Source organism: Nestor notabilis, unplaced genomic scaffold (genome assembly GCF_000696875.1).
Source record: "Nestor notabilis isolate BGI_N333 unplaced genomic scaffold, ASM69687v1 scaffold19964, whole genome shotgun sequence".
Taxonomy (NCBI): domain Eukaryota; kingdom Metazoa; phylum Chordata; class Aves; order Psittaciformes; family Psittacidae; genus Nestor; species Nestor notabilis.
In genome coordinates, this window is record NW_009924723.1 from 43,615 (window position 1) to 58,064 (window position 14,450).

Here is a 14,450-nt window from a genome sequence, read left to right on the forward strand (position 1 = left end):
TTGGGCTTCAAGTAGTCTCTACCTGCTGAATTAATAAGCTTTGTCTAATCAGAAAATATACTGTGCAGACAGTCACAGATTTTGATGAAGTTATTCTCTTGGATAAACTAAATACATTATGTCAGGTTTTTTTTAGTCTCTCACTACTACAATCTCAAAACATTCTTTAAGCTCTTTCTTAATCTTCTCTTATTTGCTAGTGGTGTTGTCTACTCTTCTTAATGCACAGATGCTACACGAGGTTCCAGCTGTAGTCCCATTAATGTAGTAACTATAGACGTATAGCCTCTAATCCTAATGATTATTCCCTCCATATCCATGTAAGGAGTGCACAGCCATGCCCTGCAGTGGGACCTTAGAGGGAGCTGACTATTACAGATGGCTCCTAGATACCGTTTATCATAAGATAGTCCTCTGTCTCATTGATACAGACCTACATATTCTTCTCACAGCTATGTGAAACAATGTTCGGGTGCAAATGAAATTATTTTGCTAATCACTATGTTTAACTTACTTCACAGAATTTTATATATAGTGGGTATCCTGTTATTTCAGAGAGATCATTTAGTCCACAATATCAGGGAAGTGACAGAGCAGGCAGATTTGCCATACAGGACAAAGAAAAAAATCAATGCAAGCTAGAATATAAGCACCACAAGAGAAAATTAAAAAAAAAAAAAAAAAAAAAAAAAAAAAAAATTTTGGGGAAGGGAAGTATTGTGAGAGAGGTGCTAGTAAGAGCACAGACAAACAGGCCTCTTCCCTGGATGTGACTAAAGTTTGCTGGCATTTCATGAACCAACTGTTTTTCTTTAGAGGATACTGATTAACCTGAAAGTGGAACATTTTCATGAACCATGCTGGTTTCAACAGAAGTTTTGTCAGGGAAGATTGCCAAAGTCCAGGGTATAATCATTGGACAGAACAACATACTAAGAGATCTGCCATCATTCAAGGTAGAAGCAGCCAAATGGCTAAGGACCCCTGCTTCTCTTCCAGAAGGCTTCAAGCTACATCCCAGCTGACTGATAGGACAAAGTTATGCTTGTCTCTCTCACATGACAGTGGTACTACCCTTATGCTCCCAATTACTCAATATTCTGGGGTTCTTTCTTTTCCTGCTTTTTAGTAAAAATGTTCTGACATGCCAAAACCACATTTTCTTAAATGAAACAGAATTCTAGCCAATCTCAGTTGTGAGAACCACACTGAAGTAAAAAGGACACAGAGGGAAGTTCCACTGAACCAGCCTAGACGGGTTACGTAAGTACTGAACCTCTTTCTCTCTAAATGCTTTCGGCATAAACCACATTTTAATCAGCTGTGTCTACAGATCTGCATTCGATAATCCCAGCTGGTAGTAACTGCCTCTGAGTTTCTGCATACATTAATGCAAGATGCATATCCCTGTTATCTGCATGCAAATTCTAAAATTAGAAGTCTGTATTTTCAGTCAAACTTGCAAAGCATGTTTGCTTTTTCTTTAACTGAGCTACACACTATGCAAAAACTTGCACATTTACTCACCTGCATGCTCGCAGTAGTGGCCCGGTTGGAGGAAAAATCTGTGCAAGTGTGGTGTAACATGGGATAGCTACTGCATTGTAGAACCCAATCTATGAAAAACAACAATGAAAAAAAAATAGTTAAATATTGCCAAATTACGACACTGAAAATTAACAGCCAGATACCTCAAAGCTGTTGACTACTTACTTAATTACTACTTCTGTTAGTACTTCATACTTTTGCATCCAAATATCAGCATATTTTAAAATTAAACACTAACAGTGAAGTCTTTGGCAATTCCAAGTTGCTTATATGCCTCTCTTATAACTTCTATCACTCAATGAGGTGATGAGCTCTGGAGCTGGCCTGACAGCAGAGCAAGGGATCATGGAGTACAGGGGGGCTTTTGCTGCGTGGAAAGATTTCAAGTCCACATAACCCAGCTGGACAGGGCTTTGAGCAACCTGGTCTAGTGGAAAGTGACCTTGCCGATGGCAGCAGGGTTGGAACCAGATGATCTTTAAGGTTCCTTCCAACCCAAACCATTCTATGATTCTACGATTAATATGGCTGCTTCGGAACAGATTTTCTACGGGATCTTTTAATATTTGATTGAATCAATTAATGTGCTCAGGACCAGTCCAGCTTTTTGGTGTCAGAAGTGGTAGGAAATAGGCAGAAATGGCTCTGCCATTTGCACCAACATTACTCTTGTGATGACTTTTTATTTTTAAGAAAAGTTATGTGGCATTACCCAATTATGGTCAGATTCTGGATTACTCTGATGTTCTCCACAGTATGTATTCGATAGCACAATTTACTTGAGATGCGAGGGGCTTTCCACTGTTGGAAAGTTTCTAAATGGTATGAGCTGTGACCAGTAATTGGTTTGCAATTTCTTTTCATGTATGCGGTTCAGTGATATATTTTTACCATTATCAAATAAATCTATTTAGATAACATCAAATGAGCACCTTTTTAATTAAATCTGATTCATACAGGCTTAGGGGCTTATGACAGCTACCATGTCATAGCTGATTTGTCATGACACGAGGCAATTTTTAGAAAATGCTACTTAGGTATTAGCAAAGATGACAGATCAAATACAAATCCATTACAACATCACTTACTTATCCCAGATTCTTATGATAGTTACAGTAGTGCAGTATGATCCCTTTCTTTGGGCAGAGTTTTTAAATGCTTTTTAGTGAAATATCACGTAGTGTACTGTGACTAAAGCATTTGATAAGAAGTCTCTTTTTCAGAAATTGAAGAGCAACTCTTGTCCTCATCACCCTGAATACAGAAGTTCCTCCCATACTGCTATGTAACCAAGTCCATTCTATACTTTAAAAAAGAAGATATATTTTCTGACTAAGAACCCAATAGCCTGAAGTAATTATGACGTAGCCAATAGAAAGAAGCTGCAGCTGGTGTGAAGGCAAGGCTGCACACAGCTATGATGTCTGCTCATCAACAAAAAGTTTCCTGTTTCACATAGTGCATTGTTCTCTCCCTATGTGTTTTTTTCTTGTGTGTTTTGTTTTGTTTTTATTTAAACCAAACTAAGTTAATCAGCAGTGTATTCTAAACCACATTCCCTCTGGAACCCTGGCACTTAGAATAAAATGTGTCTTCTAAGGTCCTGAAAACTTTTAAGTTAAAATGGACATCAACTGCAGAGGAAGACCCCCAAAAGTCTCAATGGATTTAGGTTCTGAATAAAGCTAAGGTAATTAAAAACATCCCTTTGCAAGAGTTTCCGTTTTTGACCAGAGCAAACTCACACAGATGACTTTTGTAAAAGGTTTGGATTATCTGAATAAATTATTCCATCTTGATCTTTACGTTGATGTGGCTAGACAGAAAGCCTAGAGTTCACTCAGGTATGAGCAAACTATTGAAGTCACTGCAAAAAAGGCAATGTACGCTTATCCTAAAGATGCATAAGCAAGAGGAACGAGGAAAACATCTTTTCCTTCTGAAATTAATTGTTTCACAAAAATACTCATTAATCATTTTTGTTAGAGCCCAAGGAAATGGATGATAATGCTTTATTAAATTCTTCAGTCTCTACATAAACACAGGAATGGTTACTTTCACAGAATTATAGATGTCTCAATCTCACATTTTCCCATAATGTTGTTGTAAGATACAGCAGCTACAACTATACTACTGAAGTTCGCTTTTAACATCCTATTTTCCTTAATATTTTACTGTTATACTATTAAGGATCATGAAATAGAGCACAAAGTAAAATAGAAACTGATGAAGACAGTACCTGGAACAATAGTTACCGTGTTTTAAAGAGGAAAAAAAAATAATCTTATGTCCTAGATCTGTACTTTCACCCCATTAACAATTCTTTTACAAATGCTAAGGTTACTATATATTATAACATTTTGTACTTTTCAAAAAATTCAAATGTAACTAATATAGTGTGTGGAAAAATAAATCAAATGGAGAAAAATGTTTCTTCTCTTTTTAGGCTTATACAAACTGCAAATTCCTTACTATAATAAGGTTAGCAGTTTTTATGCTAAAATATGGTAGAGCATATGAAGTAAAGTTTCAGAATATAAAAATTTCTGTAGTCTTGCTGTGGAATAACTTACCAAGCAATTAATCTACAGTGATTCTGTGACACTTTGCAATTTCTATTTTAAACAGTATTGTTTCGTGAGTGCTAACTACTGACAAAGCATCAGAAGTCTCTAAAATAAAAAAACAAACTTATACATATATATGGATATGAATGGGCAATGGACAAATTAGATTTCTTTTTCTCTGCTCAGATAATCAAAGGACAAGCTACCTTTTTCATTTACTACAAAAAGTTAAAGACCCTTTTTTCTCCTCAAATTTATGTTTACAAAATGCAAATTTTCCCTAGAGAAAACATAAAAAAAGCAGTCATGCTGGGGTAAAGGTTGGACTTGATGATCTTAAAGGTCTTTTCCAACCTAGCTGATTCTACTATTTCTGCACAGGAACATCAGTATCCAAAGATTTTGAAAAACAGACAATCGAGGCTCTTAGTAATACACCCTTTATTGCTTATCCTCAAGAAACTCTCCACATTATTCTTTTGAAATCTGAACCTCAATATTTCAACCAGGAACAGGTGACAAAGTTAATTTTGCATTCAGGATAAAATAGCAAAACCTCTCAGGCTAAGGGCTGAAGCAACCGCTTACTAAGTTGAAAACGTGTTCCTGACACTTCTCAAAGTCGTAAGTGATTGTGGTTTTAGCTAGAGTTAGAAGTACAAAGAATGGAACAAGTGACAATAGCAAAAAGCACATTGTCATTTATGTAAACATTTGAAAACAAGTTTTCCACTGCTGCTTAAAAAACTCAACCTTGTTGGGCACACAGAATTCAGCAGCCCACATAACCTATCATCAAATATGTTATTTCTTTCCAATATTCACCAATATATGTTTTTTCCATAAATGTTTTATTAACACTACAAACACGTATCATTTTACTGAGAGAGTTCCTACCTGACCCTGAGGGACTTCATCTTTCTTGTCTCTGTCCATCATAGGAATAGGTTGAATACCCGTTTTCTTCATTTCATCACCCTGGAGAAAAGCAGAGAGAAAGAGATTAGCAAAATGAAAGTCAAAACTACTGAGATCTGAATTAATTTCCATTGTCTATTGTATGTCACTCTAAAAATCCAGAATTTAAAATAATGCATGGTACCAGTCTAAGGCAATGTCAGAAAACTGCCTAAGGAGGGGCTCATTTTATACATTCACCTAAACAATAATGTAATTAGCAGATTCTGAAAATGAAGATTTTAAGTCAATGTACACATATTTTGTTTCCAAGAGCGTCTCCATAATAAAAAGCAACTGGAAGAATAAAATCAAAGAAATCAGTTCATTCTATTCTGTTCTGTCCTATTCACAGCTAGTCTCATCTTTCAAAACATCAGTTGCTTAAAGCATTATAATACAATGACCAGTAGAACACAACTCACCCATCCAAGGAAAAGCTGATTAAAACAGAGAAATTTACAGTATGCCCTCTTTGTCAACAAACCAGCCTTTCTGACCATGCTGCTTTGAAGAAGCTGCCTGTCAAAATGCCTTCTTTTCTTTAAGTACATTATCCCTCTACATTTATAAAAGGAATACTGGGAAAGACACAGTATATCCAAAGACAAGATACCTGTAATGAACAGGAGAGAAGTGTCTCCTTATGTTTCACCCATCACCAGCAGAGCAGCTACAACACATTTCTGAACACTATGCTGGGTCTGCACACAATTACTTCTTAAAAATCTGTAAGTAGCTGGCTACTTTCTTTAACAATTAGAAGTTTTCCAAGTCTTATGCCTCAACGGCATCGCCAGAACAACACTGATGTTTGATCTTGAGGTTATCAAGGCAACTACAGTCATAGCCATGGTTGCTTTTGCATACTGCTCATATCTGAGATTCCAAAGTCAATGTGATCTTCAAACTGCTGACCTTATGTACTGGGGTTGCATGGTGGGTTTTGGTTATTGGGTAATGAGGCTTAGTTAGGGAGAAAGTTTATACAGGATAACTGCTTATACAGTATTTGCTTATCTGTGTCCTTTAATGTGAGATTCAGATTACAGAGGTTTAGCTATCTGAAAGCTTGGGATGTTCCCTAAATCCACGTTCTCTGTTTCTGCTACAGTTAGTGAAGGCATCTCTGGAAGACAGCTTAATACATCTTTCTCATAAGATTTTTATCAGGCCACGCTTCAAGTGCCAACATGCTCTTCCAAGGTAGAATTCTGGCTCCTCTACTGAAAGAGAAGTTTACAATATAATAAATTGATTCTGGTCAAAGCAAAGCGTCTTTCTGTTTGACTGCCTTACAGCTACCCTGAGTGTAGAAAATACGGAGGCTTTTGGAAGTCAATTTACTCTTGTATACTTGCCTCAACATCACCTGTAACTATGATCCTCCTCAATTAACCAACAAGAGATGTAATCCGGATGCCATTTTTGAATTGGTATCTGTACTATTCTCTCACATCACATATTTCTTTCACCTAGTTAGAGAGGCTAGAATCACTGAATCTAGTCTGTCACACATTTTACCATTGCAAGAAACAACAGGAAAGGCCTCGTTCCTCAGCTGATAAAAAAGGATGCCTGGAACAACTCCAAGCAGAGAAATTCAGTTGATTGGTATTTAGAAACATAGGCAAATTCTGGTTTTATGTGCACCCAGTAATTTTTTTTTTTTTCCATTTACGTGAAGTACTGCAATTGATTGGTCCAATACTGTCTGCAGCTACCATTGTTTCAATGGTAAGAACCTCAACACTAAACCATTTAGCACTGTATGACTTTAAGCTCACTGATTAACATAGTATCAAGTGCCTGAGAAGCACTTGAAGCCAGAACTTTGAGGAAGCTGTTCAGCCTCTGCCTGATTATGCCAGAACTGAACAAAGTTCAAACTTACGTTCACCATTTCACTTTGGAAGTAAAAGGTATCACAGAATCACATAATGGTTTGGGCTGGAAGGGACCCCTTGAGATCATCCAATCCATCCCACACACCTTTCCCAGAAGGATCAACTAAAACAGGTGATCCAGGGCTGTGTCCAGTCAGGTTTTAAGTATCTCCAATGATGGGAGACTCCACAACCTCTCTGGGTAATCTGTGCCACCCACCCTTGCAGTAAAAAAGTATTACGTTTCGATGGAACATGCATTAAAAACACAAGTGTGCTCAGTATCCACAAACACATGGTTATAAAATATACTGCTTTATCCTTAAAGTTATGATCATGATCAGAAAGTTAAAGTTGAAGTTTTAAGCAGTTTGTATCATACTTGCAGTATGGCTGTAAGTGGCTTGTAAGTCTCTTAGAATAGTACTGTTTAACAACTGCCTAGTGTGTCATATCTCACCAAAAAACCCAAATCACAGCAGTTAAATCTTATACAAGCTTGTAATCCTACATAATAGATCAGCAAATGTATTATTCTGCTTGAGTTGCAGCACTGTGGGAAAGCTTCATGCTGACTGATATCCAGGCAGATCTTAGCTGAAAATACTAGCTATACTGGTCTTTGTTCAACTAAAAAAGATCAGTGTGACATACCACAAAACTGCTGCAATCTTTTCTGCAATTATTGTTTTAGTTAATGATTTCACAAAGAAGAAAGAGTATAAAACCACTCTGATATTAAGATTATGAACTCATGTAGTAATTAGAAGCAACTTTCTATCCTACTTTTGAACTGAAGAAACCATTTAATCTAGTCAAGTATACTTTTCTAGAGTTTACCTTTTTTCCCCAGTATCTACAGTGAAACACAATCTAAACTTCCTTTTGGTTTAGCTTTCCCAGGATCTTCTCTGTATCTGTCTACAGCTTTCCAATTTCCAGAAGCATTTAGACCTGTGGCTGGATTTGGCAGCCATCCTGAGTGGATCACAACGTATCAAATTTTTACCATATGTCAATCAACCTCTTCTTAAACAAGATTCGGTAAAACACCAATGACACAATTCAATTTCTGTCAATAACTTCTAATTTACATTTGCTCCATGAAGTAGCAATATAACAAGATCCACTTTTACTAATTCATCCTTGGATTACAAAACAGGTTAAAGTATGGGCAGGCTCAATTACACCCATAATTCCACCTTTTCAATTGTTGATTAGGAAAAATCAGTTTGATCATTCCTTCTCCACTCATTTCATAAGATTTGCGTTAAAAAGTCTTTTTTATTTGTAAGCAAAAAAGTTGAGCATGTAAATTAGTGAGGCACATCAGCATTGTACCTCCATTTTTATCGCTCATAAGAACACTCACTTTCCAGTGCTGACATTTTAGAAAGTAAATACTGAAACTAGATCTCTGAGCTTATACAGTCTGCATTTTTCAAGCATTTTATTGTTGTTGAAGCTGTTCGAAATTAATGAGAACGTGTGAATATTCACCAAAAAACACCCACAAGCCATGCACACCTTGAATTTCATAATGAACATGCAACATTGATTTACAGGACAACAATCTCCATGCTATAAGCATGCTACATCCAACTCTGTGGGCCTGATTTCCATTTTACACCTGTGCAAAACAGAAATAAGCCCACTGAATTCTGCAGACTTCCACCAGGGACATAACAGAAAAGAACAATATTTCATCATACACATGTGCAATAGCAGCTCAAAAAATACAGTGTATCTTCTAAAACTGCATAATTCGAGTCTATGCGACACCCTCACAATTTATTCCTCTTCCCCAAAGTAGTCACTTCCACCTCAAAAATTAAACAATTAGAACATTTACTCCTCAGTGTAAGACACATGAAAGATTACATCTTTATTTGTGAACGTGATTACATTACCACAACTCAATGCTTTGTTTCAATTCTCAGTATATCTTATCAAAGGAGTAACTTTCAACATACTAAAAAATCAGCTCTCTCTCAAACCCAGCTGTTGAGCTGGCTCAAAATGGTCAGAACAGTTTTAAAGTTTGTCATATTTGCTTTAGCATTTCCCGGCCTCATAACAGCTTTACAAGTGTGTTTCAAAGCAGCTGACCTGGAAGCTGCTTTCATATTTTGTATTTCTATAATACAAAGAGATCCTTTACAAAACTACTGTTAGTAACTCAAAAAGTCTTGAAGATTTTATTCTGTGTTCTCTTGCTTGGTCACTTTATGTTAGGACTTACTTTCTAAATCCATCTTCAATGGAGAGAAAAAATGCTGCCTAACATTACGAAGTTAAATAGTTTTAGAGGAAGCAACAAAACACATGCATGCACCAACGAACACTCCTTAAAAAAAGCACACAAAGATATTGATTGACAAATACTTATTGTTGTTTTTTTCTTCCTGGATACTTCCATTTATAAAGAGAGTAAACAAAAGAAACACACATACCTCAGCCCAGAACTCCGCATATATATCATTGGCCGTCAGCCTGGTAACTGGCCATAACTTTGTTACAGAACATAAATCACAAGCCGTCATCATCAGACCAATCACTCTATCTCTAAAATAAAACAAAGATTAAATAGTAAGTTTGGTAAGGAATTAATGATCACTCTGCAAAGCTTTCGTTTGCCCTTCCTAAGTTCAATCAGAAGTATACATACTGCAAAATTTCTCCCACCTTGCCTGTTTCTTCGTCACTTGCTAATGATTCATTGATAAGGCATCACACAAACTGCATATTATGTTCCCTGCAGTATCCCTGCACTGTTTGCAGCCTGAGTTCATTGACCATCGTATGCACGATCACATTCATAGAAAAGTACACAAGAATGACTGTCTCTTAAAACTCTCACGTGCCTCTCCTTAATTTCTGAAAATACAGTACAAGTCTATAAAAAGAAAGATGGCATTTCCTGCTGCTGCATTTCTTTCTGTACTTTACAGAGAAAGGAACCCATGCTCCAAACAAGAGGAAAAACTGCTTCTGAGTCTATCTCAGGATACTCTGTCGTTGTTTTGTTGGAATAAATTCCAACCCTGACAGAACAACTCCGTTCTGTACACTGACAAACCTGTTCACAGAATAAGTGAACATTATCAATAGGATTATAATCATTATGAGAATAATTGATAGATAAATGCCGAAGTGCTATTATTCCCTAAGAAAGATAATTGATCAGCCACATAAGGTCCAAATTTAGCATTCCATTGCATGTATAGATACCAAACAGAAGTCCTGGATTCTTTAGTCACATTACCAACTGATGTCCTGTCTTTGGGCATGTTGGCTTTGCAATGAAAATGCTCTGAGCACAGGTAAGATTAAAAAAAATATAAACATAATAGAATATTCAATCACATCCTAATTAGCGTCATGCTATTTCAATTTTATAAACCTTAAATTTAAAATTTCCGGTACATTTCATTATCAGGAGCTACTAATATCTTCATCTTTTAAAGATGCTGAGGTTTACTCAATTCTGATACGCTTCAGTTCCCTACTGGGAAATAAGCATTTAAAAAACATCCTTCCTACAGTGTTGTAACGATTTACTCAAAACTAGTGGCAAAATCATGTAAACCTCCTCAGAAAGAAGACCCAAGTACCAAAGTTCCTTTTGAAAAGAAATCAGAATCATGACTCATTATTTTGCCTAATTTTCCCCTGCATTAGATTAATGACAGGATCCACTTTCCAGAAGAATGAAGCTCTGAAGGGCTGCATGAGCACTTTAATGAAGTCTGTTATGACACACATCACTTGTCCAGGATGCACTATGGTTTGCTTATGTGGACAGTCATATATTTATGAAGATGCACTTGTACATTTTTAAAACTTAGAGCTATCTTAAATTCACAAAGATTGAGATCTGAGCAGAATTCTTTCCAAAAAAAGCACACTGACAGAATAACAAAAATATTGGCATAAAAATAAATCTAAGTATTACTGCACTATATGTTTTTCCCCACCACCTAACTGCCTGTCCACTAACTTTCCTCTGCAGACAATCTGTCACTGAACTGTGTGGATGACAGTCAAAGGCAGTGATCTGCAAATATAAAACAATGGAAAACACTGTTATGTACTTGGAATTTTACACACAGTTGTGATATTTAAGAAATTGCTGTGTACGTGGGGTTATTTGTTCGTTTTTGGTTTTTTGTTTGTTTTGTTTTTTTCTTTCTAATGCCATAGTGATCTAATACTGGTTTGCTGCTTTACCTGTGTGCTTGGTTCTTAAGGTTTAATGCTCCTGTCTGATGCAGCTCTTCAAGCTGTTTTCTATTTCCAAAATACAGGGCAAGGTCTGTGGCGATGATGGCTTTCCTGATGATCTCAAGTACTTGCTCATATTCACTGGAGCTCAGATTGGAGAAGACATTGTGCCCTTCCAGCTATGAAAAAGTAAAAACACAATAAAAAGCACAAGCTCTAATTCTGAGATGATTTCAGTCTTTACAGACAGGTTACAATGGCTTTACAGCCCAATGACAATTTCTGTTGTAAATTCAAATGCTGACAGCCTGAAATTCCCATTTTTATCTTTCCTTTTTAAATACTGTTATGGAACTTATGACTAAGCCACTGATTTGGATTTGGACTGCTCCTTCTGAAGCCTAAAGGTATTAATAGAGAAAAACACTAGCTTTTTCTTCTCTGACTTATAAGCACTACAGACGCAGCACTTCTAGACAGTATTAGCTTGGGAACTTGTGATTCAATCCTGATCCAGAGTACTGCTGCACTGCCAAGTTGATAAACTGTCTGATTCACTCTGAAGTACAATTTCAATACTGCATAACACATAATACGGATGAGGAAATATCCAAGTTATAGTACCAAAATAATTTTGTTTTCATCGTGTTCCAAATGAAATGTGCCTGAAATTGCTACATTTACTGATACAATTTTCTCTATAGAAATAAAGTTAATTACAGTATTTTAATGTATATGAACATTTAGGGGAAAAAGCTGCTTTGTTCAACCATGAGCTGACTGACTCATAAACTGAAGACAATGGTTTCCACTACTCTGGCAACATGCCACTGTCATCCCTTTTCCACTTCCACTATGTATTATTGCACATTTAACTGACAATATCCATGTACTGTGATCACTCACGAAGCCGTATCACATTTTGAAAAGTCAACACTATTCGCTGTCTCTAAGATTTGGAAAACAATCTGTCAAAAGTATTCCTACTTGAGAGGAAACAGAGAAAACCAAAAAAGAATGAGCCAGCCATATTAAGGTGTGCACATTCGCAAATAGAAAATATTATTAAAATACATCAAATGCAGATGTGTTTTGACATTTAATTGGCATTTGGGCTGAAGCTCATAAAAAAGTTTCCCTGATTTTGTGAAGCATTTACATAATTTGTTCAAAATAAATCCTCCATGGTACAAACAGGCTTGGTTTCTCTTACCATCCGGAACATGAATGTCATTTTCCAACACTTTTACTTGGACTAGTAGATTTATTGTGAATAATGAATAGAAAATACAATCCCTCTGTGTCTCAGTGCTCCTTTGACGGACTCAAAGTCACAGAACATGATGTTTAAAAAACAAATTCAGAACATTTTAACCCATCATCAATGTTTTGGGAGCAGAAAATGACTAATACGAGTTTTCATAGGGTTTTGGGAAGCTTTTCCTTCCCAACCATGCCACCTAATCCACAAGAACAGACTATTTTTCCTAATATTTAAATAATTATTCTAGATTCAATTCTTTAGGCTTTAGAAGCTTCACTATCAAAAAGATCACTGTGACAGCTTCTGTTCATACTTAACATACATTCTGTTAGGTACTGACAGAAGCTGACATTTCTGAGCACATCACTTAGGCTTTTGAGTACTACGTACAAAGTACAGCTGCTAAAATTTTATTCTTTCCCTGCTGAGTTAAAGATAGTGAATAGAATCTTCTGTATTTGTAAGTATGGTGTACACTAGAACAGCAGGTGGATGAGCAAAGCAGCTACAAGGTTTCAAGCAGTGAAAAGTACTGTAGGTTACTAACCACCGTAACAGACCACTTGGGTAGCCAGCATGTGAATCCACTCTACAGCCCTGACCACCTATATCTCCTTCCTCACTCACACTGATGGCCAAGGCTAGAGGTAGCAGGAAAGCAAAAGGCTTCCCTGCTGTCTTGGCAAATAGGACTTTCACTGGTTACAATATTTCTGCAGGAAAAATGCAAAATGGTTTTTGGAAAACGACTGAGGTCTGTTTCGTGAAGCCACAGTGGGACAGGGAAGTGTTAACGACTGAGAAACTTGCTCACTGTGCACAAACTCACATGAAGAATGAATACGAAAAATCTAATGCCATACCACCACTGAAGGATTCAATTACACCCTCCTACATGAAGGAGCATACAGAGATAAAGCTTCCATTCTGTGATGAGAAATGTACATGATACCTAAAACCATAATCACAAGATGTGCTTCTGAATACAATACAGAATATGTATTTTTCCTAAAAGGTGATTAGGTATTTAAGTTAATAAATATCTTCCCCCTGAAAGACCAGAAAAAAAGAAAAGTTAACAACAAATTAGTGGCACACTAGCATGGTAAGGCTGTGCACTGAGTATGTGCATGGTAAACTAAAACCAGTGAGCACAAGTACGTTATGGAGTGGTAGTGGTTTCATAGGTGAGAGTTGTCACTCTTCTAATGGAGCATGAAAGCAATCTTCACTGATGAGAAAATATCTGTGTTGGTAGCACACTTGGATTTCCCAAGATGTGCCTGCATTCTTTCTTGTAGTTTTCTTTCCATTAAACATACAGACACATTACCTCATATTAGGAATTCTCTTTCATACAGTATTACCTTATTCAGCTGAACTGCTTAATAACAAAAAAACAAATGATAACATAATGAAATAAGTTTAAACTTTCCATGCATGCAAAATTAACGTTCCCTCCTTCATGCCAGACATTTAATGTTCATGGAATTTATTACAGCAGGTTTTCAAGCTGCTCATGCAAACTTTTGCTAGTACTTGAGCTTTCATTCAGAATTTCAGGACGGTTGAAGACTTTGTTGAAGCACTTAGTGCTGAAAGTATCTAAGTAAGTGAGAAACTGATTTTTCATTTTCAAAGTTCCTATTCCACATGGTCATAGGAAAAAACCCCAGTGACCCAGAAGCTAAAAGCTCCAAAGGCAGGCCAGAAACAAATACCTTCAAATTATTTATTTTTTTTTTTAAATAACATCAAGATTTTGGGAAAGCTATGTGTTGTGGTTTAAGCCCAGCTGGTAACTCAAAACCAGCACTGCACCAGCTACTAAGAAGGAGAAAAATAACTGTTACAGCTGAACCCGGGACACTGTTTTGCACTATTACTGAATCCTTGGATTGCTCATTGTGGAACCTGGCTTGCTGTAATAAATCTTCCACTCTTCTAAACGAGCACTACAATCCAGAAATTAAATTAACATGCTTCAAAAAAATCTACTGGGTA

General features: G+C 36.5%; 1 protein-coding gene across 1 annotated transcript in view; it reads right to left on the minus strand.

The window, feature by feature from the left end:
• Positions 1–14,450, minus strand: part of PDE10A (phosphodiesterase 10A) — a 68,591-nt gene that overhangs the window by 4,942 nt on the left and 49,199 nt on the right. Inside the window, exons 17-20 of the mRNA XM_010012751.1 lie at positions 11,189–11,361; positions 9,412–9,523; positions 5,013–5,093; positions 1,528–1,616 (exon numbers count right to left, since the gene is read on the minus strand). Of these exons, the coding sequence (XP_010011053.1) occupies positions 1,528–1,616; positions 5,013–5,093; positions 9,412–9,523; positions 11,189–11,361 (455 nt within the window). The remainder of the gene's footprint in view (positions 1–1,527; positions 1,617–5,012; positions 5,094–9,411; positions 9,524–11,188; positions 11,362–14,450) is intronic.